General features: G+C 42.4%; 1 protein-coding gene and 1 pseudogene across 1 annotated transcript in view; one reads left to right on the top strand and one right to left on the bottom strand.

Moving 5' to 3' along the window:
• Positions 1–4,797: 4,797 nt before the first annotated feature.
• Positions 4,798–25,587, top strand: part of TMTC1 (transmembrane O-mannosyltransferase targeting cadherins 1) — a 239,675-nt gene continuing 218,885 nt past the window's right edge. Inside the window, exons 1-2 of the mRNA XM_036251819.1 lie at positions 4,798–5,099; positions 21,452–21,629. Coding sequence (XP_036107712.1) covers positions 4,798–5,099; positions 21,452–21,629 — 480 coding nt within the window. The remainder of the gene's footprint in view (positions 5,100–21,451; positions 21,630–25,587) is intronic.
• LOC118623214 lies at positions 13,783–15,421 on the bottom strand (annotated as a pseudogene).

The following is a 25,587-nucleotide window of genomic DNA, read 5'->3' as shown; positions in this document are numbered from 1 at the left end:
CCGATCTTATTTCATCTGATAGTGTGCTAGAGTCTACTCATAACCAGCTCACAGAACCTGATCGTTAAATTTTTAGGAATTTTGTGAAGTGGTTTTTAAATACAGCCATGATTTTAAAAAAAGTTATATAAACTTATAATTATATAAATTAGATTAAACAATAATAACGTAGGCTCAAAACTCATTTTCCAATTATTTATTGTATTTTGCTATTACTATGCTCTTAATCTAATTTGCAGCTACTATGTCTGTAGGATGAAAATAATGTGGAATGATAATGCTACTATGCATCACTTCTCCTCTCTGTGTTAAGTGACATCACAGTGGGAGCATGAAATTGACCATTGTAAGAATGTTTACACAATAAAATCTAAGAAGTGCTATGAATCAGGACGTTTTTGTGATACTCTTTAATTTTGAGAAGCATTTGTTCTGCCGATCTCACACTGGAGCTGTTAAGAGTTGGCTGTGACATTGGGATCTAGTTCTGATAAATTATTTCAAAATATAAATCACATTACTTCTAGAGCTGATGATTCTGAGGGAATGCTTTTTCTCAGAAGATTTAACTTTATACAAGTCAGTTTGCTATAAGTCTGAATTTAATTTTAATTGTAAATTTACACAATGGCATTTTTAGTGTTACCCTGACATTTTCTGTAAGTTGTGGAGGCTGTGCAAACATTAGAAGTGGCATTATGTTTTGTATATAATTAAAACGTAAAACAAAGATGTATGCAATTAAAATTTCATTTATATGAAAATATTGTTTTTCTGTTGTATATAATCTTAAATTTTAATTTCTGTGTCTAAGACTGTGGACAGTTGCTTTGCAATGTAGCTGCAATTTTCCAAACCAGAGATTCTACACGGTTGGAAGAAATCTAGTAAGCACTTGGTATACTTTATTGCAATGCCATGTGTATACTTTTATCCTGTAGTCATTTGCTGACCAAGTTTATTGCCTGCGAGCCAGAAATTGCAAGATCACAATCAGTTTTTGACCATCTTTTATTTAATTCTGGGCAGATGCCACAGAGATGGCGCTCTGGGGGAGGAGGGGGAGACCAGTGCACCTCCATGAGGCACCCGTCTTCTCTCCTGTGCCTCCTGTCACCACGCTGTATACAGGTCTGGGCACAGCCATCCCTCGGACCACGTGGCACCCCAGACTGTCCCTCACTTGCTTTAATAGGTTCTAAAACAGCTTCTTAGAGTGCAGGTTGCCTGTCCTATGATAGATCCCATGGGGTGGTGGGGTAAGTATATTTTAATTTTCTGTTCTTTCTAGTTTTTTTTTGTATTTTATTCAACAACAGATAATAGTTAAATAACTAAACAACAAAAACTTATTTTATTTTTATTCTTTTGCTTTATTGATTTTCAGAGAGAGAGGAAGGGGGAGGGAGAGAGATAGAAACATCTATTGGCCACTTCCTGCATGCCCCACACTGGGGATGGGGCCCACAACCTGGGCATGTGCCCTGAGGGCAATTGAACTGGGGACCATTTGATGCATGGGTCAACCAACGCTCAACCACTGAGCCACACTGGCCAGGCAAAAAAAAACTTATTTTTAATGTAAATTATGTTATCAGCCCTTTTCCTGAATTTCTGCCTTTGTAACATTGCATTTGTTCCTATATATAGGGTGTATCTGAACAGATGTATAATGCTGAAAAAGGGTAGAGCAGTAATTTGAAATTTGTTTTATTAAAATACCTACTTGCCCTTGATTTATTTTTAGCTGTGCCCTCATTTCTTTCAGGAATCTGGTCCATTTTAATTTGCACAAGTGACTTAATCTGTATGAGCCTCAGAGAGGCACTTCGGTGATAATTTATGTTTTAAATTGCTCTGAGTGGACAAAAGGTATCTTAGAAGGTAGTACTGCCCTAATTATAAACCCTTTAAAAATAATCAGAGTCTAAGTAACAAGAATTAAATCTAATTTCCTTTTGGGCCTCTTAATTAGTCAAGATGAGTGTTTTACACCTTAAGAGAGAAGCAGATGGGATGATGGGCTGACAGCAATGTAAACCTGACACGAACACTTTTACAGTATTTCCCTGTAACTCTGAGCAGTATTGAATCAGAGATGGTGGAGCTGCAAAGGACATGTTGAATTTCAAAAACTATTTACTTATTTGTCCTTAAAAGGACATGAAGTGTCTCATTATTTTCAAGGAAATTAATCCAAAATTCCTCATCTGAACTAGAATTGAAATAGCCACTGAACTTAGAGGAGAGCTTAATGAACTCTCTGTGCTCAGAAATCTGGAAACCGTCTTAGAGAATTCCCTTATGTTGTCCTCTTTCTATTTCTTTTTGGAGTCCCACTGTGGTCCTTATTCTCTTCTTCCCAGGACTCGGATACTGTTTTCATTTAAAAACAACAAAAAACACCTCAGATAAGAAGGGGGTGGGCAGGGCTGTGCTTCCTATAAGTGAGTTAAGGGTGATTTGAGGGAGAAAAGTTCTGCTGTCTATAAAAATCTATTATTAGAGTTACTCTTTGGGAGTAAGACATTGTCTCTAGAAAGGCCTTATTAATTATGGGTAAGGATTGATACATTGGCCTATTATAAATGCTATCATTTCAGCAAGGACAATTTCACTATCTACTCAGCTGTTTACTTAGAAAGTCAGACTTTTATGGCATTTACCTTACACACACACACACACACACACACACACACACACACACACACACACTTTGAGCAACTTTGGTCACCCAGTCCAGTATTTAGCACATTGTGGCATGAAGTATACCCTTCATATATTTTTATTAAATTAATGGCAGGCAAAGAGAAAGGCTGTAGTGTGTTCAGGTGTGAGTGAGTCTGATATGAAAGCTACCAACAGTTTTGATGCAAGGATAAAAACATTTCTTCAGTCACTAATTTTCAAGTCACCAAAAAAACAAAGTGCAATGGATGAGATGCATCCTGCCCTGGAATATATTTGTCTTAATTCATTGAGTTTTCAACTGTTCAGATATATCTTTAAATTAAATAAATAAATAAATAAATAAATTAGTGTAGTAAAGAGTCACACAAATGCTTAGCCAGTATAAGAACGATGTCTGTCTTTTATTTTACTATTTTCCAGATGTATGAAACTTTTAAGGATTTTGGAAGGATGGAAATAAAATGGTGAATTTTGTATTTTAAGTTTTTCTGTCTGGATACTTCAAATTCCCCGTAACTTCAATAACACACCTCAGTGAAAATTTACAAGGGGCCTCAAAGTGTTAACAGATTTTTCAAACCTGGTGATCTTCTAGTAATCATCACCTAACTTATATACATATTATAATTAGTATGAAAAATATTTTTTCTTTCTTGATTTTTAGAGAGAGAAGAAGGGAGAGGGAGAGAGAGACAGAAACATCCCTGAGAGAGACTATCAGTTGGCCGCCTCCTGCACACCCCCCCATTGGGGATGGGGCCACAAACTGGGCATGTGCCCTGACCAGGAATCTAACCCATGACCTCTTGGTGCATGGGTCCTCACTCAACCGAGCCACACAGGCAGGGCATAATTAGCATTTTTTTTTTTTTTTTTTTTTAAAGAAAACCACCTTTTATAAAACCAGGAAGATCGGGAGCAAAAGCCAGAGGCCTTGACGCATTTTTTTTTTTTAATCTATTGATTTAGCAGGAACAGTACAAACACGCCCACAGCCCAGAATAATCAGATCCAAGTGATAAGCTCAGATGGGAAGAAAAAGTAATTTGCTTGGCATCTCTCGTATTAGCTCAAGAGTTTCAGTTAAAAACCAAAACCAAAAACAAACAAACAAAAAAAAAGGAGGAGAAATGTTTTAGAAGCCAATTCAGGGTCTAGACCCAAACCAAAGATCGAATTTAGGACTTTTTATAACACCAATCCAGGGTGCAGGGAAACTGTCAGTGGTGCCTCTGGGCAAATGGGGCAGGACGGGCAGGACGCCCACGGCCAGGGAGACCCTTTCTCGTGGTTTTCGGAAAGGTGCTTGGGAAGCTCCATTTGCCCGCGGTCTCCTCCACCCGAGGCTGCCACCGCGGGACGCCGCGCCCGGTGAGGGACAGAAAGGCCCGGGAAGGGGCTGCGGAGAGGGCGACGGGACGCGGGCGCGGGCGCGGGGCGGGAGAGCGTGTCCCCGGCGTCGCCACCGCTGCTGTTGTCCGGGGTGCTGAAAAACCGGGAACTTACCGGGAGGCAGGGGCCACTTTTCTCTCTGAGAGAGCGGTATGGGGTTTCGGGCCGCGCCCCAGCTAAGCCCTCCCTGGCCCCGGGCCCGAAGTGCCCGCCAGATGAGGTCCCCCCAGCCCCGGTAGGTGAGGGAGAAAAGGGGATGGAGTGAGCACAGCCGGGCAGGGCAGGCGGGACCCCGCCTCTCCGGGCAGCTCTGCGCCACGACCCCCTCCACCTGCGTGCGAACTCTCGCCGCCTGGGGACGCAGCACCTAGGGACGGACCGCGGCGGCGAGTCTGGCTCGGGCGGTGGGTGGTGGGGTGTGTGCGGCTCTAGTCCCGGGATGGGGGGTGGTGGTGGAGGCTAGAGCGAGCGGGGCATGCGCAGTGGTGCGGAGGAGGTGGCGATGGCCGAGGGAGGCGGGGGGACTGCTGTTTATTTGCAGCTGGGCCAACTCAGAGGCGCAGGCGGCGTCGGAGCGCGGGGCGCCAGCGGCAGGTCCAGTGTCCGCCGCATCATGCCCGAGCCCACCTCCAGGCAGCTGCCGTGCGCCGCCGGGGCCCCGGTCGGGGAGGATGCCAGACGCCCGAGAGAGGCCAGGACAGCGGTGGCGGCGCAATGGTGGTGACAAGCTCTGCCCGAGGCGGCGGCGGGGACCGCGCGCCCTCCCGGCGGCGGGACTGCGGACTCGCGCCGGCCGGTGCCGCGGCGCTGCTGGCCGGGGCGAGCTGCCTGTGCTACGGCCGCTCGCTGCAGGGCGAGTTCGTGCACGACGACGTGTGGGCGATCGTGAACAACCCCGACTTGCGGCCCGGCACCCCGCTCCGCTGGAGCATCTTCACTAACGACTTCTGGGGCAAGGGCATGGCCGAGAACACCAGCCACAAGTCCTACCGGCCGCTCTGCGTCCTCACCTTCAAGTGAGTGCTCACCTCGCTCTCGCAGCCGCCGCCGCTTCTCCTCACTTACCAAGCTGGGCTGGGAGAAGTTGCGGGACTGGCTTGGGGGGCGTTTCCTTTTTTGCTGCCCCTTGCCCTCCATGCCTCCCTCCTCCCTGGGCTGTCCACGCCACTCTGCCCGGTGGAGCTCGGCCCCGCTTCTCCGGGCTCCCAGGCGGCTCGGGAGGCGCGGGCTGGGGAGTTGGGATCGAGTTTCTCAAGAATCTGCGCTCGCGGCGGGTTCGTCTATCGGACCAGAGCTGGGAGGCGGGCTGGAGGAGCTGTCTCGGCACCCCCCACCCCTGCCGGATCGCGGTCAAGCGAGACCAGTGCGGGCCCAGGGAGCTCCGTACGGGTGGCTGTGGTGGTGATGCTTCCAAGTTGGGAATTTCTTGGGAGGCTGCTGGGCAGCTTTGCAAATGGAGAGTATATCAGTCCCTTAGGGGTCACGTTCCGAGGAGATGAGGCGGGAGCCCCAATCGGCCAGGGCTGCGTGAGTTTTGGGGAGGAGCAGGAGAGCGAACAGAGGGTCTTTCTCTACCCGCAGCCTTGGCTGCTCCCGGAACCTCACCAGTCTGGTGAAAGGGCCCCGATTTAGACTTTAAAAGGTGCAACGCAAAGGAATGCAGAAGCGTGGGATCCTCCGGGGATCCTGGCGTCCCAGTCGAAATAGTTTTTCTTTTACAACCTCGGAGTCATGATTCAGCATTTCTAGTGTGAATAAAGTGTAAAGGGACCCGAGAGAACGCCAGGTTTTTGCAGGGTGGAGAATTTTCTTGAATTTAAAAGAGAGCTAGCGTCAGATGGAAGGGGAGACGGGTTGATCTGAGGGAAGTGCTATCTCATACATCATGAGCTTGACTCAACCCCTTATAATTTGGCTCAGCATTTATGCTTCAAATGTGTCTGATAAAACTGTTGAAATAATGTTGGTTCACTATCACCAGCGTTTTAAGCCCCTTTCAACGAGTGTAATACGAACCAGTCTTTATGGTAATGCTTATTTGAGACAGGGTAGGCAGTTTGAAAAGCCTGCCCTGGTCTGGAGGCCAAGGTCTCTTGACAGGTGGCTCTGATGACTTAAAAAGGAAACCATAGCAATTGGCGACAATTCATGGGCTTTTGACTTCATTCTTTCCATTGAAAGTTTAATGTTTTAAGGAGGGTGAGGAAATTGCACATTTGACTCTGAAAAGAATATTTTATAAACATTTGTCCTCTTGGAAAGTGGTTTTGGTTTTCAGCTGAAAGTCAAAAGCCCATGAATTGTTGCCAATTGCTATGGTTTCCTTTTCTAAGTCATCAGAGCCACCTGTCAAGAGACCGCACCCTGGCCTCCAGCTAGAGTTGCTCAGTACTTGCAGTTTTCCAAATGTTTCATTAAAATCTCCTTAGATGGCACAAATATAAATGTTTAACTTGTAGATTGACCTGGTTTTTAATCTTTTGCAGTGAGGGTTGTTGGTTAATTTAAGCAGTGGAAGCTCACAGTATGAGGTGTGCTGGACTTACAGTAGCCATGGAGACCTTCTAGGTCCCTGTTCTGAGCATTTTCCATTTAAAAAGGTCAGTGTCAAATGCTTCTGCTCAACTGGTGAAGAGTGAGGAAGAGTGTTTTCACTTCTTGCTTTTCTAAAAAGTTTTTTTTTTTTTTTTAATTCATGGAGGAGATGGCAGGGGCAGAAGAGAGGAGTACAGGAAGGTAATAAACAATGAGGCAAGGCTATTGATGAAAAGCAAAATTAGGCTCTGGCAGAACAGGGGCAAAGGACAAAAGAGTTAGGGAGCAGAGGGTAACTCTTATAATCACTGTTATAAAAAGCAACTTGGGCCCTGGCCGGTTTGGCTCAGCGGTAGAGCATCGGCCTGCGGTCCGGAGAGACCCTGGTTTGGTTCCCGCTAAGGGCACGTACCTCGGTTGCAGTTTGTCCCCGGCCCTGGTTGGTTGTGTGGGTGGCGACCACTCGATGTGTCCCTTTCACATTGATGTTTCTCTCTCTCTCTGTTCCTCTCTCTCCCTCCCACTCTACCTGAACAAAGAACGGAAAAATGTCCTCGGGTGAGGATGATAAAAAAAAAAAAAAAGCAACTTGGTGTCTAAGATGCACTGCTCTTTGTACAGTGTATCTTACTGGCTATGTAATGCATACTTTAAAAAATTATTTTGAGAAGATTGAGTTGCAAATCTAGGGTGCAAAAAAGCACTAATTGGAGAGGGATGGGTGCCTCTTTAGAAACAGAAAGTGACCTAATCTTTCTGTACTCACAGACACTGATTTAAATAAGACCTGGAAGTTTCCTTTACACACTAACCTGAGGCTGAATAACCCACTGTAAGCATATGCCACTTCTCTTTATGCATTCATCCGACATTGGCTACTTCAGTTGCTTCTATATCTTGGTTATTGTGAATAACGCTGCAATGAACGTGGAGGTACCTATATCTCTTCAAGATTCTGATTTCAATTCATTTGGATATTTACCCAAAAGTAAGTCTGCTGGATCATATTGTAATTGTATTTTTAACTTTTTGAGGAACCTCTATCTTCTTTTCCATAGTGGCTGCACCATTTTACATACCTACCAATAGTGTACAAGGGTACCAATTTCTCCATATCTTTGCCAACACTTATCTTTTTTTTTTTTTTTTAATCCTCACCCAAGGACATTTTTGCATTATCTTCAGATAGAGCTGGAAGAAAAGAGGGGGGAAGAGAGAGAGAAACATCTATGTGAAAGAGACACATCGACTGGTTGCCACCCACACGACCCAAACCGGGGCTGGGGACAAACTGCAACCGAGGTACAATTCCTAAGTGGGAACTAAACCCGGGACTCTCCGGTCTGCGGACCAATGCTCTAACTGCTGAGCCAAACTCGCCAGGGCTCTTTTTATTTTTCAAAGACATCCCAACAGATGTGAGGTGATATCTCATTGTGGTTTTGATTTGCATGATTGGTTGTTGATAATTAGTCATGTTTAGTATTTTTTTTATATACCTGCTGGCCATTTGTATATGTTTTTTTGAGAAATGTCTATTTATGTCTTTCACCCATTTTCCCCCCTTTATTGATTTTACAGAGAGAGAAAGTGAGAGGGAGAGAGATAGAAATATCGATGAGAGAGAACATTGATTGACCAACTCCTGCATGCCCCCTACTGGGGATCGGACCCACAACCTGGACATGTGCCCTGACCAGGAATTGCACCAGTGATCTCTTGGTGTATGGGTCTTTGCTCAACCACTGAGCCACACTGGCTGGACTCTTTCACCCATTTTTTTTTTTTTTTCAATCCTCACCCGAGGACATTCTTCCACTTTTTGTTCAGATAGAGTGGGAGGGAGAGAGAGGAAGAGAGAGAGAGAGAAACATTGACGTAAAAGGGACACATTGAGTGGCTGCCACCTGCATGACCAACCAGGGCCGGGGACAAACTGCAACCAAGGTATGCCTCCTTAGCTGGAACCAAACCCCAGTCTCTCTGGACCACAGGCCGACACTCTAACCACTGAGCCAAACCAGCCAGGGCTCTTTCACACATTTTTAAATCAGGTTATTTGTATTTGTTTTTGCTTTGAGTTGTAAGTGTTCCTTATATATCTTAGATATTAATAACAAATCAGATATATGGCTAGCAAATATTTTCTACTATTCCATAGGTTGCCTTTTTGCCCTGTTGATTTTTTTCTCTTGCTGTGCAGAGGCTTTTTAGGTTGATGTAGTCCCACTTATCTAACTTTGCTTTTATTGCTTGTGGTTTTAATGGCATGTCTATAAAACCGCCACCAGGCCTAATATCATGAAGTTTTTCCCCTATGTTTTTATACTAGGAATTTTACAGTTCTAGGTCTTACACATTTAAATTTGTAATACATTTTGAGTTGATTTTGTATATGGTGTAAGGTATGGTTTCAATTACATTCTTTTTCATGTGGTATTCAGTTTTCCCTATTCCATTTATTGAAGAGACTATCATCTTTTCTCCATTGTATATTCTTGGCATCCTTGTTGAAGATCATTTGACCCAAATGCTTGGGTTGATTTCTGGGTTCTCTGTTCTTTTCCTTTGGTCTCTATGTCTGTTTTTATGTCAGTACCATACTGTTTTAATTATTGTAGCTTTAGAATATATTTTGAAATCAGGAATTGTGATGCCTCCAGCATTGTTCTTCTCTGTACAGTCAGTCTTTGTGGTTCAGTATGAAATTCATGATTATTTTTTAATTTTTGTAAAAAATGACATTGGGATATTGATAGGGATTACATTGGATCTATAGATGGCTTTGGCATTTTAACAATATTAAGTCTTCCCATCTATGAACATGTGATGTCTTTCCATTTATTTGTCTTTAATTTCTTTCATGAATGATTTGTGGTTTTAAATGTACAAGTTTTTACCTCTTTGTCTAAGTGTATTTTATTCTTTTTAATACTTAGTAAATGGGATTTTTTTCTTAATTTTGGATAATTTATTATTAATGTATTAAAATGCAGCTGATTTTTTAGTGCTAAATTTGTATCCTGAAACTTTACTGAATTCATGTTATTATTTCTAATTGCTTTCTGGTGAAGCCTTTAGGGTTTCCAAATATAAGATTATTCCATCCATAAACAGACATAATTTTACTACTTTCTTTCTGATTTAGGTGCCTTTTGTTTCTTTCTCTTTACTGTTGGTCTGGTTAAGACTGCTAATACTCCGGTGAATAGAAGTGACGCAGTGGGCATTCTTGCCTTGTTCCCCATCTTAGTGGAAAAGCGTTCAGTTTTTCACTGTTGAGTATGATGTCATCTGTGAGCTTTTCATGAATGTCCTTTATTATGTTGAGGTAAATTCTCTCAAAACTAGTTTGTTGAAAGTCTTTTGCCATTCAAGAGTGTTGAATAATGACCTTTTTTTCTGCATCTGTTTATGATGGGTGTGTGGTTTTTATCGTTTGTTAATATGGTATATCACCGTACTTGTGTATGTTGAACCATCTTTGCGTCTTAGTGACAGGATCCAGGTGTTCGTGGTGCACTTCTTAATGTAGTGTGGGCACCAGTTCCTTGGCAGAGAAGTTCCTGGCAGATGTGTTCTCCCACTCTACAGCTTGTCCCTTCATCCTCCTCACGGGCTCTTTCCCAGTGCAAAACTCAAACTGTTTGTTATTAAAAGTACTATATTATTTTTGATTCAGTAAATGAATGTTACACATATGGAGAGCTAGAAATTCCCACAAGAATAAACAATAGATAAATAAATAAATAAATAAATATGCATAATACTTGTTTTTATAAAGGTGCTTGCATATATCCAAAGATACACTATTCACAGCTTTTCTTAAATAAGAAATGGGCTGAATTTGAAAAAAAAAAAAAAGGCTCATCACTGTGGCTACTCTGACCACTGTGGGGGGCAGGGCACAGTGGAAAATGAAGCAGCTTATCAAGATGTGGTGGCTTTGTTCTAGCTGCACCGGAACTGTATTTCCGGGAAATTCCTTTCCTGTATTATACTGGGTTAGAGTTGGACACAGAGAAATTTCTTTGAGATTTAGAAAGTGAAAGCGAAGTGGCCAAGTTTCCACTCAGAAGGTTGGTGTAGGTTTCCGTGCTCTTGCAGTTTGAGACATGCTGGCTAACCTGCTGCTAGTGTGCACTTTAAGCTGGCCCCCAGCTCCTCCAGGGTGGTCCCCAGATCCTCCAGGATGCTCCCGGTCTCCTTTAGCTACTTGGAACCCTGATGCAGGTGAGTGTGACACTCTTTGGAGAAGGGTGCAGCCTGTTTGCAAGCCATCTGTATCATTAAAGTTGGAGCCTTAGAGGCTGTGAGAAGTAGAGGTGTATTCTAGTTCACCTTCTTGGGTTCCAGCTCATCCTTCCTTTCCCTTACTTCAAATGCATTCATCCTCCCTTCCCAAATGCTTGCTGGCTTTCCACTTCCACTACAGACATAGCCATAGCTGCCTTCCAGAGACTATTTAACCAGCTCCCACAATTATGGAAGGTCAAATCTCTGTAGTAAATCCCTTCTGCTGTATCATTTCTGGTGGTTCCGCTTCTCTGGTCAGACCTTAACTGCTACAAATAGCCATCTTTTTGTGTTCCTTGAAGTAAATTTAGAATTCTAATGAATTTCTGTTTCTGGTCAAATTTTACATCCAGTCTTTTCATGAGATCACTTCTAAGGGCACACAGGAATAGTTTTGGACTATTGTAGAGCAAAATCAAAACATCTGTGAGAAGTTTATCTGCAGCAGTAACTTTTTTTATTTTGCTTCTTTATCCTTCACTGGCCATGACCTGATTTTAACTCTGGAATCAGGAAAAGCATGCTAAGTCACTCCGTCGATATCGAATTGTCACAAAACCGAACTCCACGATACCTAGAACCTGCCTACACCTTGAAAAAATGGCCCTGACTTAAAATGGCCCTTTTAAATTTTGGAAGGTGCTTAGTTTTTCATTTTATTTCCTCCCTAACCCCTCACTCTTGAGAAGAAGCTTCTGCTGGCTTGTTAGCAGGGCTGTTCCATATGAGGAGGCAACTGAAGCTTCCTCAACAGGAAAGAACCACTGTTTTTTCCACTTTAAAGGTGGGGAAATTAAAACAGATTAAAGGACCTTAAACTCATTCTCTCTCCGTGTTTAGGCTATTAAATCATAGTATTCTAAGTAAGTTTGCTATAAAGTGTTATTTTATGGAAGGCTTCTGATGGAAATACAACCCAGAAGAGTGAAAGGGAGTGGTTTGAAATGTCGGAGTTAAAAAATAGAATATTGCAATATGTGCAGCTGTGAAGATCTGCAGTATTTTAATGTTTGGATCTGGAGAGGTTTTTTTTTTTTTTTTTTAGCAATTTGCATCTTTTTGTCACAAATGATATGCCAACCATGAAAATTAGCTTTAACCCCTGTGCTCAAAACCTAAGAGAAGTGGTTGTGTGTTCCTTTTGGCTCTGTTCCTTTTGGTTTGTTTATTGTTTTTAATTAATTAATCTTGTTTGAGGATATTCCTCCATTGATTTTTTTAGATAGAGTATGGAAAGGAGGGAGGAGAGAGGGAGGGAGGGAGGGGGAGAGAGAGAGAGAGAGAAACATTGATGTGAGAGAGACACATTGATTGGTTGCCTCCAGCACAACACCAACCAGGACCAGGGATCGAACCTGAAACCCAGGCACATGCCCTTGACTGGGAATTGAACTTGATACCCTGTGGTCTTCTGGCCAACACTCTAACTGCTGAGCCAAACTGGCCAGGGTTGGGCTCTGTTTCTTTTTATTTGACCTGTATGGGAATTCATTTTGAGAGAGGTTACTGCTACAAAACTGATGAGTTTGTTTTCTAAATCTGTGATAGGAGACAAGTGAAGATTGTTCATGATGTTTGACTCTATTTTCTAAGATGTTCAGTGATGGATATAGCTGAGGAAAAATAGGTGGCCAAAAAGATTTTCTAGAGAAATTTTCAAGAAATGGCTTCTGAAAATTTCATGCTGAACTAAGATTATCGTAGAAACCCCAAGAGGAGGAAGAGTTGATTGTTAGGACATGCTTTAGATGTAAGATAGGTTTTAGTGTAGGAGGGATGGAAAAGGAGAGGAATATGTTTTTGATTCCTGAGGGTTTTTATAAGTGAGTTTCTGAATGAATTCTTGGAGAACATCCTCTGCAGCAGTTTTTTTTTTTTCCCATCTACAAATATTTTTCTATCTTCCTTTGGCACCACATTCATATTTTTCCTAACTTTGAATATGTGGTCATGTGGTCATGCCACTTAAAAAGGGAGGTGAGGAATGCTTGATCCTGCCAAAATCATGGCACTGTTCCTTTTCTAAATGATAAGAAATGGTTTCCGGTCCACAAGGCCCCGTTGGATCTGACTCCTGGCCTCCTGTCTGTCCTCTGTCTGTCAGCTCCATTCCGCCCCCAGCAGCGTTCTACGGGCAGCATTCCTGTGCCTTCTATGGGCCCGTCTGCTGCGACCAGGCTCTGCACTTGTTCTTCCTGGAATGCTCTTCCCAGATCTTGCTTTCACGCCGCCTTCAGTTTCTTTTGTTTTTTTCTTTTTTTCTGTAATAATTGCCAGTTTTATTCCTCTGGTTAAGTGATCCAGAGGTGATTTGAGGTTTTCACTTTAATAATTATTTCATCAAGAGTTTAAAGGCCCCCATTGCCCTTATAAGCTGGTGGCAAATTATTTGATTCTCTTACTTATTAAAAAATTTTAATTCTGTTGGTGACACAAGTTCATTAAAAAATACATAGAAGCAAAAAGAAAACCCACACCACACAGAAATAAGCACAGTTAAGTTTTTGATGTATGTATGTACGTATGTATGTATGTATGTATACATGCACACATGCACTCATATGATTTGGGATTTTTATCCTACATATGTGAGCTGATACTAAATATCCTGCTTTGTAACTTATGTTACTTTACAATATAGAATTAATATGTTTTCATGCATTTATGTGAAACTTCCCAATTGAAGAACAACCCTGGAGAATGGGTTGAAGTACAAAATCCAGTAAAATACTGGTTAACAAGGAAACTATCTAAAACAAAATTCCACCAGATGATTAAAAATAAAACAAAGGTAAAAGATACGTCAGAAAATGCAAACAGAAAGAAAGCAGGGGCCAGATTTTACTATCGGATTAAAAAAAAAAGAATTCAAGGCCTAAAGCACACAGCATAAGGTCGTCTGCGTGAATGTCTTTGCTTCCAGTGCATCATCACAAACTTGTTTCTTACTCTTATTTCTTCCCTAAGCCTTTCCAACTCGGCTACTCCTCTTAGCATCTCCTCGGGGCCCAAGTGCCTGACGGGAGTGTCCTCTTTAGATCCCTGGACAGGTTGAGTCAGCGCCTCTGAGGTTTCCTTCTGCCTCCTGTGGTTCATCTTCTGAAGGGTGGGCTTCCTCAGCTTTTGGCATGTTCTGTTGTTTTCCTTCATTTTCTTCACAAGACTTTTGCAGGTCGAGTATTTTTCCATTATTTCCTTCTTGAGTAAATCCTGCAGGGATGCAGGGGATTCTCCTCCTTCCCTCACTTGATCTGTGTCACGCTCAAAAGACCAGAAGTCCTGAGAGGATCTGGGGCACTTTTCTTCTCCCGCAATAGGGAGCTGCGACAGGGAAACAGGCCCACCTTCAGTTTCTTCTCACATGTCACTCATCTCAGAGCCCTCCCCTGGCTACTCAGTCTGAAGTGGCAGGTGTTCCTTCCTCCATGTTTCGTCCTTCCTGTCGTACCCTTTGCCTTAGCCCTCACTGCTACCTGGCGTCACATATCTACTGTTGGTTTGATCTCCTCTCACCACCATGTGAGCTCCACAAGGTGCATCGTTAGCACCCAGAACAATTCCTGGCATGCTAAGTAGGGGCTCAGAAAATTACTGTTAAAAGAATGAATTCATCGTTTTTGTGAATATTTGACTTCTTCAGGTAAATATTTAGGTAGGGCTACACCTTTATAATGTAGAGGAAAAAATATACTTGACTTATTTCTTGGTTTATTTACCTGATTATTCTTCCGCTGTCAAAGAGAAAAGTGGAGGCAGGCAAGGAATTTCAGGACACACAGATGGTTCCAGTGAGTTCTGCTTACTGGGAGGTTGGGGCAGCTTTGATCTGAAGGGGGCAGTGTGGCTCTCTATGGTAACCTGCTGGGACTGGGACCATAGAGACTGAGGATCCTTAGCACTTTGGGATCGAACTCCTCTTGCTGGCATACTGAAGTGTGATGGCTGTTGAGTGCTTGCTAAAGTTTGAGGCTGGACACAATAGCTGTACCTTCTGAAACAAATCCCAGAATTACATGGGTGTTTTCCCACACCTTGTTCTCAGGGAACTAAAGGTCCTGTTGTCTCTAAGGACTGGTCAGTTCTTTCCCAGTCAACGAGGTAGACATAAATGATCATTTCCGGGTGTATCAAATAAAATCTAAGGATGCAAAAATGCTTTTTCAAAGGAACTTTGATGACTGTGACTTCCTCTCCCTGAGTTATGTACAATAAAGAATTTGTCTGGTCTTTGTCCCAGGTTCCTGGGAGGGAGATTCTAAAGCTTGGAATTTCCGGAGTGATAGGTGCGCCTCTGATATTCATGGTGGTCCCCTGGGGCTACACCTGAGCTTATGCTAAAGAGGAAGTAACTCATGGTGGGTGTCCAGATAGTTTCAGAATGGGGGCTGGCCAGCTGGAAAGACCATTCATGTGATCAGACATCTGGGACTTAGAGTTATGTGATATCAACCCTACCGTCTAACCTCTTAGGAGGGAAAGGGATGCTGAAAACTGAGTTCACTCCCATGGCCAATGGATCAGTCTGTCCACCTAATGAAATCCCAATCAGAAACTCAACACTGAATTTCAGTTGAGCTTCCTGGTTGGTAATCTTACATCAGGATGCAGAGAGGGTGATGTGTCCTGAAGACATGGGAGATTCTTTAGGACTCCCAGACCTCACCCCGTGAGTCTTTTCTTTAGACTCGATTTGATGTGTATTTTTTATAATAAAACTATAATCATAAATATAATGTTTGCCTTAATTTGTGAGTTGTTCTTGCAAATTACTGATTCTAAGAGAGCCCCTTATTTAGGTGAGAACCCCTAAATTTGTGGCCAGTTTGTCAGGTGGCCTGGGGACCACTGAAGTTGCAGCTGGTGTCTGAACAGAGGGGAGTCTTGTACAGGACTTTGTCATCAACTGTGAAGTCTGCATAAACTCTGGGTCATCAATGTCAGAATTGCACTGAATTCAGGAACTCCACCAAAGAAGTACATTTAAAAATTTTTGCTAAAAATTGACGACTCAGAGTTATAACTAACTATATTATACTTGGTGTTGACCTGTCCATCTTCGTTATTTACTGCCTTTCTTTTTGCTTTTCTTCTGGGACTTGCTATCATCTAGATATGGTTACTGCTCTTCCTAGCCTCAGTTTTTAAAATCTTTCTTTGATGTAGTTGTTACTCTGAGTACTTATAATAATGATAATAACTGCCCATTGCGTGGGGTGTGGTCGCCTCCTTCCCAGCTTCCCATCCTCTGTTCCCTCCCTGTGTCTTGAGCTCAAACCCAAACCCTGAATTTTGCCTTTGCCTGAGAGCACCAGGCTCTCCTCTGCCCTGTTGTCTGCACTGGAGCCTGTGAATCATATCCTTTGCTTCCTTAGATACATTAAGTGATGATTTGCTGATTTGCTCTTGATACTGATGGGAATGCAGAAGAAGAGCAACCAAAATGATTAAGGGCCAAAGGGATTGCCTTAGAGGAAAAATGAGAAGTAACAGATGTTGTTATTTATTGGTCGAATGATCTAAGAGGACTATGGAAACCACTTGGAAGCATTTGAGAGCAGTGATGATAGCAAGAGATGGGAAGAAGAAAAACGAATGGTGATAGAGGAAGACAGGAGAATATATTGTGTTTTCAGTATTGAGCTGTGGAAACTCACCAGGGAAGTGTTGGAGAACCCATCATTCGAGACAGCAGAAACAGATGATAAGGGTACATTTCATTTTTTTTCTTTTCCCTGCTTTGTAGTTCTTATCAGAAAAGAATGTATGTCGTGTTATTACTGAGAAAACTGGATTTTTCTGGTAAGCGTGGCAACCATGTGTAGCCTTCCCTTAAGCTTTGAGACCTGTCTCTGTTTTGCGTATCACCTGTCTTGAATCATTGGGTTGCTTGGGGCATGTCTCTGGGCCCCATTTTAGATCTACTGATTAAGAATATCTTGGGATGGGATCAGGGAATCAGCAATTGTAGCTATTACGCAAGGTGCTTTAGAATCCTGGGAACCTGTATTTATGAGTCTTCCTGCCGTAATGTAGAGGAAGGAGTCCAGAGGCTCAGGGCTAGGAATGCTAGGATGCATTTATCACATGCTGCCTGCAGACACCTCGGCCCATCTCTCTGCGTCATTCCCTGAGCGGGCCAGGTGATTTCCTTTCACTGCAACATAGAAAAATGCACTGGGGAGAGAGCACCAGCAGCTTTGGAAGCTCTGCATTGGCTCTTTTCTGAAAAAGTATGACGTGGGAGATGCTGCCATTGAGGTGGGCTTTCTGATTTCGGGGTGGGGGGGGGAGGTGTGGGATCCTGGAGTATCAGAGGCCAAGTTGCAGAGGCTGGCTGCCAAAGACGAGGTGAGTGCATTTACCATGAAGGCAGCAGGGACTCAGGGGCAATCACAATGTTTTGACCCACAGGGATCATTGGTGGTGGCTGATTAGTTATGTTATCCCAAGGGATGGAGTAGGTGCCAGAAAACAGACGTGAGTCACCGATGGAGAGGCGTGGCCTCTTACGCCCTTTCCAGCCAGACCTCTCGGCTGCTTGAAGGTAGAGCTGTCTGACTGAGATGGGGTGGGGGGCCCCCTTGAGGAAGGACCCCAGTGTAGTCCCTAGTAGAAGGCGCTTCCTGAGATACAGCTTGTTTTTTCCTAAACCAGAGCTATTTTTCAAAGAATACAATAAAAAGAGAGAAATGGGCTCTGTCTAGGGCTCTGGGCTGTGAGCGTGTGAGGAGACAGGGGACAGCCAAAGGCTCTTCCCCACTCCCACCCTCCTCCTGAGACTCCTTGGTGCCAAACTGTGTGACCTGTGACCTTTCCTGGGGACTGGTACCCTCTGATTGCTGTGAACTCATTATCTCCACCTTTCTGGGCAGCTTTACAAGGAGGCAGAGAGGGTCAGATGGAGGAGGGATGTTTTGCGTCCGTATTTGCCAAAATCTGGAAGGCTTTCAACCACTCGAACATGATTATTAAGATTATTTTAGAAAAAAGAAATGTATTTCCAATTGCTTGGCCTAGCTTTAATGAGAAATGAAGGCTACATCAAATGAAAATTGGAGATTGTAGCGTTGGAAGGGTAAGGTGAGCTTTTCCAACTTCCAAGTTGTTGTTGGTTTTATTTATTCATTCGGTAAACTTTGTTTAGAATCCCCTGCATGCTGAGTGTGATGGATACGATAAGGAAAAGAAATTAATTTCTTACAATGTATGAAACATGCTTATAGTGTTTGAAGCATGCAGTAAAAGCGTTTAAGCATGTTGAGAAACTGATGTAATGGATGTGGAACTCGAGAGACCGTTCCTTTTAGAGGGTGTTCCGTGCGCACTGCCATCTTGCTTCTGCACGGACGACGTGTTCTTCCAGCACCTACTCTAGAGTTAATATTCTCGCCTCGAGCTCAAGTCTGCCTCCGAGGAGTTGGCAGGCACTGTGGCAAATTGTGAGTACCTGTGCCATCTAAGTGGGCACCCGAATATTTCCATGCAGCTATAGAGGCCCAGAGTTGCCAGGTTTTCTAATATTTGAAGTGAAGCTGGAAATTTTTATGTGAAAACACCTGTTTTAAAAATGTTGGTATTTAAAAAAAGAAAATGTATATACAGGTGAAACAAAACAATTTGCAGGCTAAACTTAGCTCTCGGGCAGTGTGTTTGCAACATTGGTATTGGATCATAGTTTCCCCTCTGGGAGCTACTTAGAATAAGTGCATTGCTTCATTCATTCATTCACTCATTCATACTTCCATCCATTTATTTATTGATTGTGTGGCCACCATGAACCACACATTGTGCTAGACACTGGGGATATAACCATAAATATGGCAAAGATCTTTTAACCTGGAAAACTTGGTTTCATTTTGTCATCTTTCTCTAGGCTGAGCATCCCCAGTGTCCTGAGACATCACCTTGGCACCCTCCCATCCCCCTGGCATCCTAGAGCTCTCCCATAAAGGTGCTCCAGCATTTACATAGCCCTCCAAGGGGCTGCTGTCTCACATTGGAGACCACCCACCTTCCCATTCCTGCCTGCAGGTAGACCCCCTCCCTCTTCCATATCTCTATACCCGGTGGTTTCTCCCATTGCTAGATTTTTTAAAAATGAACTATTAATTATCTGTTTAAGTGTCTCTCTTTCTTTTACTATGCTGCTAACTCCTTAGTAGCAAATGCCATGTCTTTTGTTTGTATTTCTTGGTCCTACGTCATACTTGACATGTAGTAGGTGCTCAATAAATACCTGTTGGAGTGAATTGAAATGAAAACTAGTTTGTCTGCCTGTTGGTGCTTTGGTCTGTTTTGATAGTCAAGACATAATAACTCTGAGTTTAGGGCAAACTAACAGCCCTTGAACAATACCATGTGTACAGTTTTAATCTGATTGCAATATTTTGTTCTCTTTTATGTCTAAACGTGGCTCTTTACTCTTCCATGTTCTGTGTTAGAATTGAACAAGTTCAGGCATTTAAACTCCTTGTGAATCTCCATCAGTCAGTCTCCTGGTATAGTAATTCTCCTTCCCAGTTACAGATCTCCTGCAAGCTTAGATTTATTCAAGTCTTTGATAAAAATATTGGACAGACCAGAGATAATATCAGAATCCTGTGACATACACTGGAAGTCTCCATCCGAGCTGACACTGATCTATTCTGAGAGATTTTGTAAGTGCCTTTGTTAAAATAAAGATGTGCTGTGTCTTTCACAATCCCCCATCCTTTTAAAATAATGAGGTTGATCAGTTAAACCTCCTTTTTCTAAACCCATATTGGCTCCCCAAACCAGAGATTTTCCAATGCTCTCAAATAGAGTAAGTTCTAAAATTTTGTTTCTCATTTTGTTTCATGGTCACTTGCCTATAGTCTGGAGAGTTCACTCTCCATCTTAGGAACCTCTCCAAACTCTAGATTCTTGATGACTTCTCCAGGCTTAGATTGACCAGTGTCGGGTGCTATGTGAGAGGCTTATTTCCTGCAGTGGTTCCCCATTCAGAAACTTATTTTTCTCTTTTGGGATCTAATTGAATTCACTTAAAATACCAGGCACTCTGTCCTAACCCATCTCCAGACATAATCTATATGGATGCCACCCCCACATTTTCAGATATGATACATATGGACTGCAAAGGTGACTCACGCCCACCGCTTATGGCATTTTTGGGAAGGGCAAGGAATGTATGTACCTCATAAAAGTGGGACGATGTAGTACTAATAGCTATCTTTAATGATGCTTTTTTACTTTTCGAATGGTTGAGTAATGAATACTTTAGAAAAATAACAAGCTTTGTCTCCTTTTAAAACCAGTGCCGTTATTTGTAATCCCAAGTCCTGATCTCCAGTATCATATCACAGCTGTGGGACTAGTCAGGCACATCAGGGATTTGGCTTACTAGATGTCTTGCTTTCTCTCTACTGCCATTTGTAGACCTAACAGAGGGGGGTGCATCCTTGTACATCGAGGAGAATACTCCTGTTTCTTGCTCTGCTCACACACACAGTACCTCTGGAAGCGGATGTGCGGGTGTGGCCCTTTGTCCAGCTCCACCGCGCCTCGCTTTCGGATTTCCAGCAGCTCGCTCGCCCGGTGTGGGTTCTTTCACACGGGAGTGGGACACTGTTCTCCCTTCTTTGGTTGGACAAGCCAGCCCCCTAGTTCACTGCTGGGCCCTCCTTCCCTTCGGGTGAGTTGATTCATACCAGGCCCCTGTGCTAAGGACTCCGGGGGAGCGCAGACTCATGGTCTGCCGCCTGCTGTCCTTTTTTTTTAATCCTCACCTGAGGACACTTTTCCATTTTTTGCACAGACAGAGTGGGAGGGAGAGAGAGGAAGGAAGAGAGAGAGAGAAACATCGACGTGAAGGGACACATCGAGTGGCTGCCACCCGCACGACCAACCAGGGCTGGGGACAAACTGCAACCGAAGTACGTGCCCTTAGCGGGAACCGAACCCGGGTCTCTCGGAACCGCAGGCTGACGCTCTAACCGCTGAGCCAAACTGGCCAGGGCCCGCCTGCTGTTCTAAGCGTAGTTAGGACCACGGTCACTTCAGTGGGAGTGGAGACGGAGCCGGTGAGTAACTAAGACATTTAGATCCGTGTGTCCAAATAAAGCTTGAGATGCTTAAAATTCTGTAGGTTAAAGCTGTGCATGAATCAAGTCAGGCATTTAGAATACGCATATGACGTTGCTCAAGTTGACTTGTACATTCTCAATGGTTTTGGCCTGGAGGAAGTGTTTCTACAGGAAGCAGGTAAAGAACATGGAAATGAAGATGTGGGATTGCTGATCTGGAGAAATTGGCTGAGGTACAGACAGCTGTGGGCAACGCCACTTAGTGCATAGGTGTTCATCCAAATGAACCGTACTCAGTTGAAAATTCTGAGAGCGGAAAACAGTGATACTCCCATGTGTAGAGTAGCCTGATGTTGAGAGTCATTTAAAAATAATTACTTGAATAGCTTACTTTTTTAAAATGATGGATTCCTTCTGATTTCCTTGTGCTTATGTTTTGTTTCTAGCTAATCGTCTTTGTCTTTTTGTTACAGGCTAAACATATTTTTGACCGGCATGAACCCATTTTACTTTCATGCAGTAAATGTAATTTTGCACTGCTTGGTGACCCTCGTGCTGATGTACACCTGCGACAAAACTGTCTTCAAGAATCGTGGGCTTGCCTTCGTTACGGCGCTGCTGTTCGCTGTGCATCCCGTTCACACTGAGGCGGTGAGTGTCGTCGGCGCTCAGTGACGTCCCCAGAGAGAAAAAACAGTGAAACTGATCTTTTTTCCCCCTTTCAAAACCATGTTAATTTAAAGCTCTACGAAAGTGTTTATCTTTATATACAAATCATTCTGCTTGACAACATTTCTCTTTGAATGTTCAGATGGTTTTTATTGCACCTCCAGGATTTCATTGCTTTTCTAAATAACCACTGTTATCATTACAGGTAATAATAAATGGCCACCGTTGTTTATTTGCAGGAAATTCCAGTGCTAATGTGTTGTAAACAGGGGACTTCTGAGATACTTACCATGCTGGGCAATGGCTCCTGCTCTGCATTTATATTTCACCTTTTCCCACAGCTTTATATGTATAATGTGTATGATGCAGACTGTAAGTGCTGGGAGGAGGACTCTAAAAAGTTAGACTGATGTGCAAGTTAGAAAGACAGACTTAGGAGACTAACAAATAGTTTTTCAAGTTATCTAATATGAAGTATAGTTATTTGTGGAAAATGAGAAATTTATTTATAAAGTTAGATTGTCTAGATCGCTGGCCTTTTTAAAAATATGACTTAGCCCTGACCAGGTGGCTTGGTTGGTTGGAACATCATCCCATACACCAGAAGGTTGTGGGTTCCGATTCACAGTCAGGGCACATACCTAGGTTGTGGGTTTGATCCCCAGTCAGGGAACATGGGAGATAACCGATAGATACTTCTCTCTCACATTGATGTTTGTCTCTTTGCCTCTCTTTAAAATCAATGAAAACATATCCTTGGGTGAGGGTAGAATAAAATACTGACTGGATCTTGCCCTGAGATGGCATTATCAAGTTACATTGTTTCGCATCTCAGTGACCACCATTGGTTTGTTTTATGTGTATCATTAGGGGAAGATAAAGACTTTCCAAGTGGGACATGGGCACCACAGTTTCAAAACAATTATTTCTGGAGCCTCAACTTGCATCTGGACACTTTCCTAAAGTTGGTCTGCCTGAGCACACACCTGGCGTAAAGGTGTCAAGTTGATTCTCCTCTCCCTCTTCCCCTTTCAATTGCTTTTCTCTATTAAAAAAAAAAAAGAAATGTCTCTCACACATCAGAAACCTACTATGCACCGGGTGCACAAACCTCAGAGGCAGTTACAAAGAAACAGTTTGATATATTGATGTCAGCAAAGTCTTCTTCAGTTAAGGCTGGATATCTTTCTGTCTTATATAAATTTGGTGACGATAGCATGGCACTGGGAACGGGGCATGGTGGCCTGTGTTGAAGTTTTGAATTCAGAAGTGAGATGGTTGTCATGGGGATGCCCTCTCAAGGAGCTTGATTTGGCCAGTTGGTTTGATAATGAGGACTGGTTTGGCCAGTTAGGCTATGAGATAGACTTTTTCTACAAGCAAAATTCTAAATCTGGAAGCCCAAGGTTTTGACAAAAATGTATATAGAGTGATTATGACAAAAAAACCACACTTCATTTTTAAAAATTACATCATTAAAGGTAATTTCCTCATTCTTTTCTGCATATCTTAGACTGAATAAGATGCCTCTAAGTGGAAGAATTTGTGGTATAAGTAACAACCCTTTGAAAAGTCTTGGTAAAGCCTTTTTTCTATACTTCTGAGAAACTGTGAAAGCGAATGACTCTAATAATGGGTAACTCCAGTGATGGGGATGCTTAAATTGTTTGCTTTCAACCAAATTAAAGAAGGACCTGATTGAGCTGTCAGCTGGTAGATCATTACATGATATATAAGATGACAGGTCACTGTGATTTTGCAGATAACTTTGGTGTTCAAAGAATTAAGTCACTGTTATAACGTGGCTACTTCTGCATCCATTGCTGTGAGCGGTTTGTAATGAAGCAAGCTGGGAACTGGATGGATGCTGCGTGCTTGATTCTAATGAAGGGTGGTATTCAGCCACAGACCACTTAATTCATTGAAAAGAAAGCTGCTACATCTGTTACTTAGAGATGTAGTTTTATACTTGATAATTATTCATTATTTTTTAACTTATTTATGATGTGTTGAATAATTGCATATTAATATTAGTTAGAAAAAGAATATCAAATTAAAAAATTAACCGAAGCTGATGATCACAGGAAATTTTAAAAACATTTAACTGTATGTGTATTTCATTACAGGGAGAGATGATAAAATATTTTTAAGCATAACTATGTAATCATTAAGAAAAAAATGCTGAGGGGGACATAAAATGAAAATATGAGTTCAAGGGGGAAGAGTGTAAATGTCTATGATTTAAAGAAGACCCTGTTCATATTGTTTAAATGAAAAAATGATGAGCTTCAAAATGCTATGGTACATTTCAGATTCCTTTTGGTACATTTAAAACAGTGACATTATAGCCTTCTTTTAAAATGTCAATATTTATAATGCATAGGACATTAGATTCTTTCAAGTATCTAAAATGAAAAATTTTGATATGAATTTTATTTTTTGCATTTTTCCTTTTTATTGAATTTATTGGGATGATACTAGTTTAACAAAATTATACAGGTTTCAGGTGCACAATTCCACAACACATCATCTGTACACAGTACTGTGTGCTCAGCACCCAAGTCAGGTCTCCTTCCATCACCGTTTACCCACTATGCACTCCTCCACCTCCCCCGCCCCCCAAGTCCCCACTCCCCCAACAGCTGTCTGTTTGCTCTCTACGACTGTGTGTCTGTTTTGCTTGTCAGTTCATTTTGTTCATTAGATTCCACATATGAGTGAAATCATATGGTACTTGTCTTTCTCTGACTGGCTTATTTCATTTAACATAATGCTCTCCAGGTCCATCCATGCTGTTGCAAAGGGTAAGAGTTCCATCCTTTTCTTTAATCCTCCCCCAAGGATATTCTTCCATATATTTTCAGACAGAGTGAAGTGGGGGGGAGGGGGGAGAGAGAAAGAGAGAGAGAGAGAGAGAGAGAGAGAGAGAGAGAGAGAGAGAGACATTGACTGGTTGCTTCCCATACGACCCAGACCAGGTTGAGGACTGACCAGGGCTGAGGATTGAAACCAAGACTCTGGTCTGCAGGCTAACGCTCTAGCCACTGAGCCAAACCAGCTATTACAGCCATTGTGTCAATGTACCACAGATTTTTTTACCAGTTATCTGCTGAAGGACACTTGGGCTACTTCCAAATCTCGGCTATTGTAAATAACGCTGCAATGAACATAGGGGTGCATATGTTCTTTTGAATTAGTGTTTCAGGTTTCTTTGGATAAATTCCCAGGAGTAGCATCACTGAGTCATAAGGCAGTTCCATTTTTAATTTTTTGAGGAAACTCATACTGTTTTTCATAGTGGCTGCACCAATCTGCATTCCCACCAACAGTGCACTGGAGTTCCCCCCCACCAACACTTGATGTATGTTGATTTATTGATGATAGCCATTCTGACAGCTGTGAGTTGATATCTAATTGTGGTTTTAATTTGCATTTTTCTTATGATTAGTGATGTTGAGTATCTTTCCATATGTCTATTGGCCACCTGTATGTCCTCTTTGGAGAAGTGTCTATTCATTTCCTTTGCCCATTTTTTAAGTAGATTGTTTATTAGGTTTTAAGTTTTATAAATTCTTTATAAAGTTTGGATATTAACCCCTTATCAGATTTGAATGTTAAAAGATAAAAGAGATACATAATTTTTTAATATTGTTTTAGGCTGTAATGTGAGAGAAATACTAAAATCAAGGGCTACTACTCCTAGCCAATACAGGGTGGGGCAAAAGTGGGTTTACAGTTGTTCATATGGAAAATAATACAATAATTAATACTAATACAAGAATAAACTCTGTGTTTTGCATATTGACAACTGTAAACTCACTTTTGCCCCACCCTATATATGATGCTGGTCGAAAGCAGTTTTTAAATCATAGACACTATTATGTTTCTGACAGATCATTTTAAAAGTACAGTTGAAAATCTATGCTTAGAATGTGTTGGG

The sequence above is a fragment of the Molossus molossus genome, unplaced genomic scaffold (genome assembly GCF_014108415.1).
Source record: "Molossus molossus isolate mMolMol1 unplaced genomic scaffold, mMolMol1.p scaffold_m16_p_10, whole genome shotgun sequence".
In the NCBI taxonomy this organism is placed as follows: Eukaryota; Metazoa; Chordata; class Mammalia; order Chiroptera; family Molossidae; genus Molossus; species Molossus molossus.
Note: the sequence above shows the minus strand (reverse complement) of the source record. Positions and strands in the feature narration are given on the sequence as shown.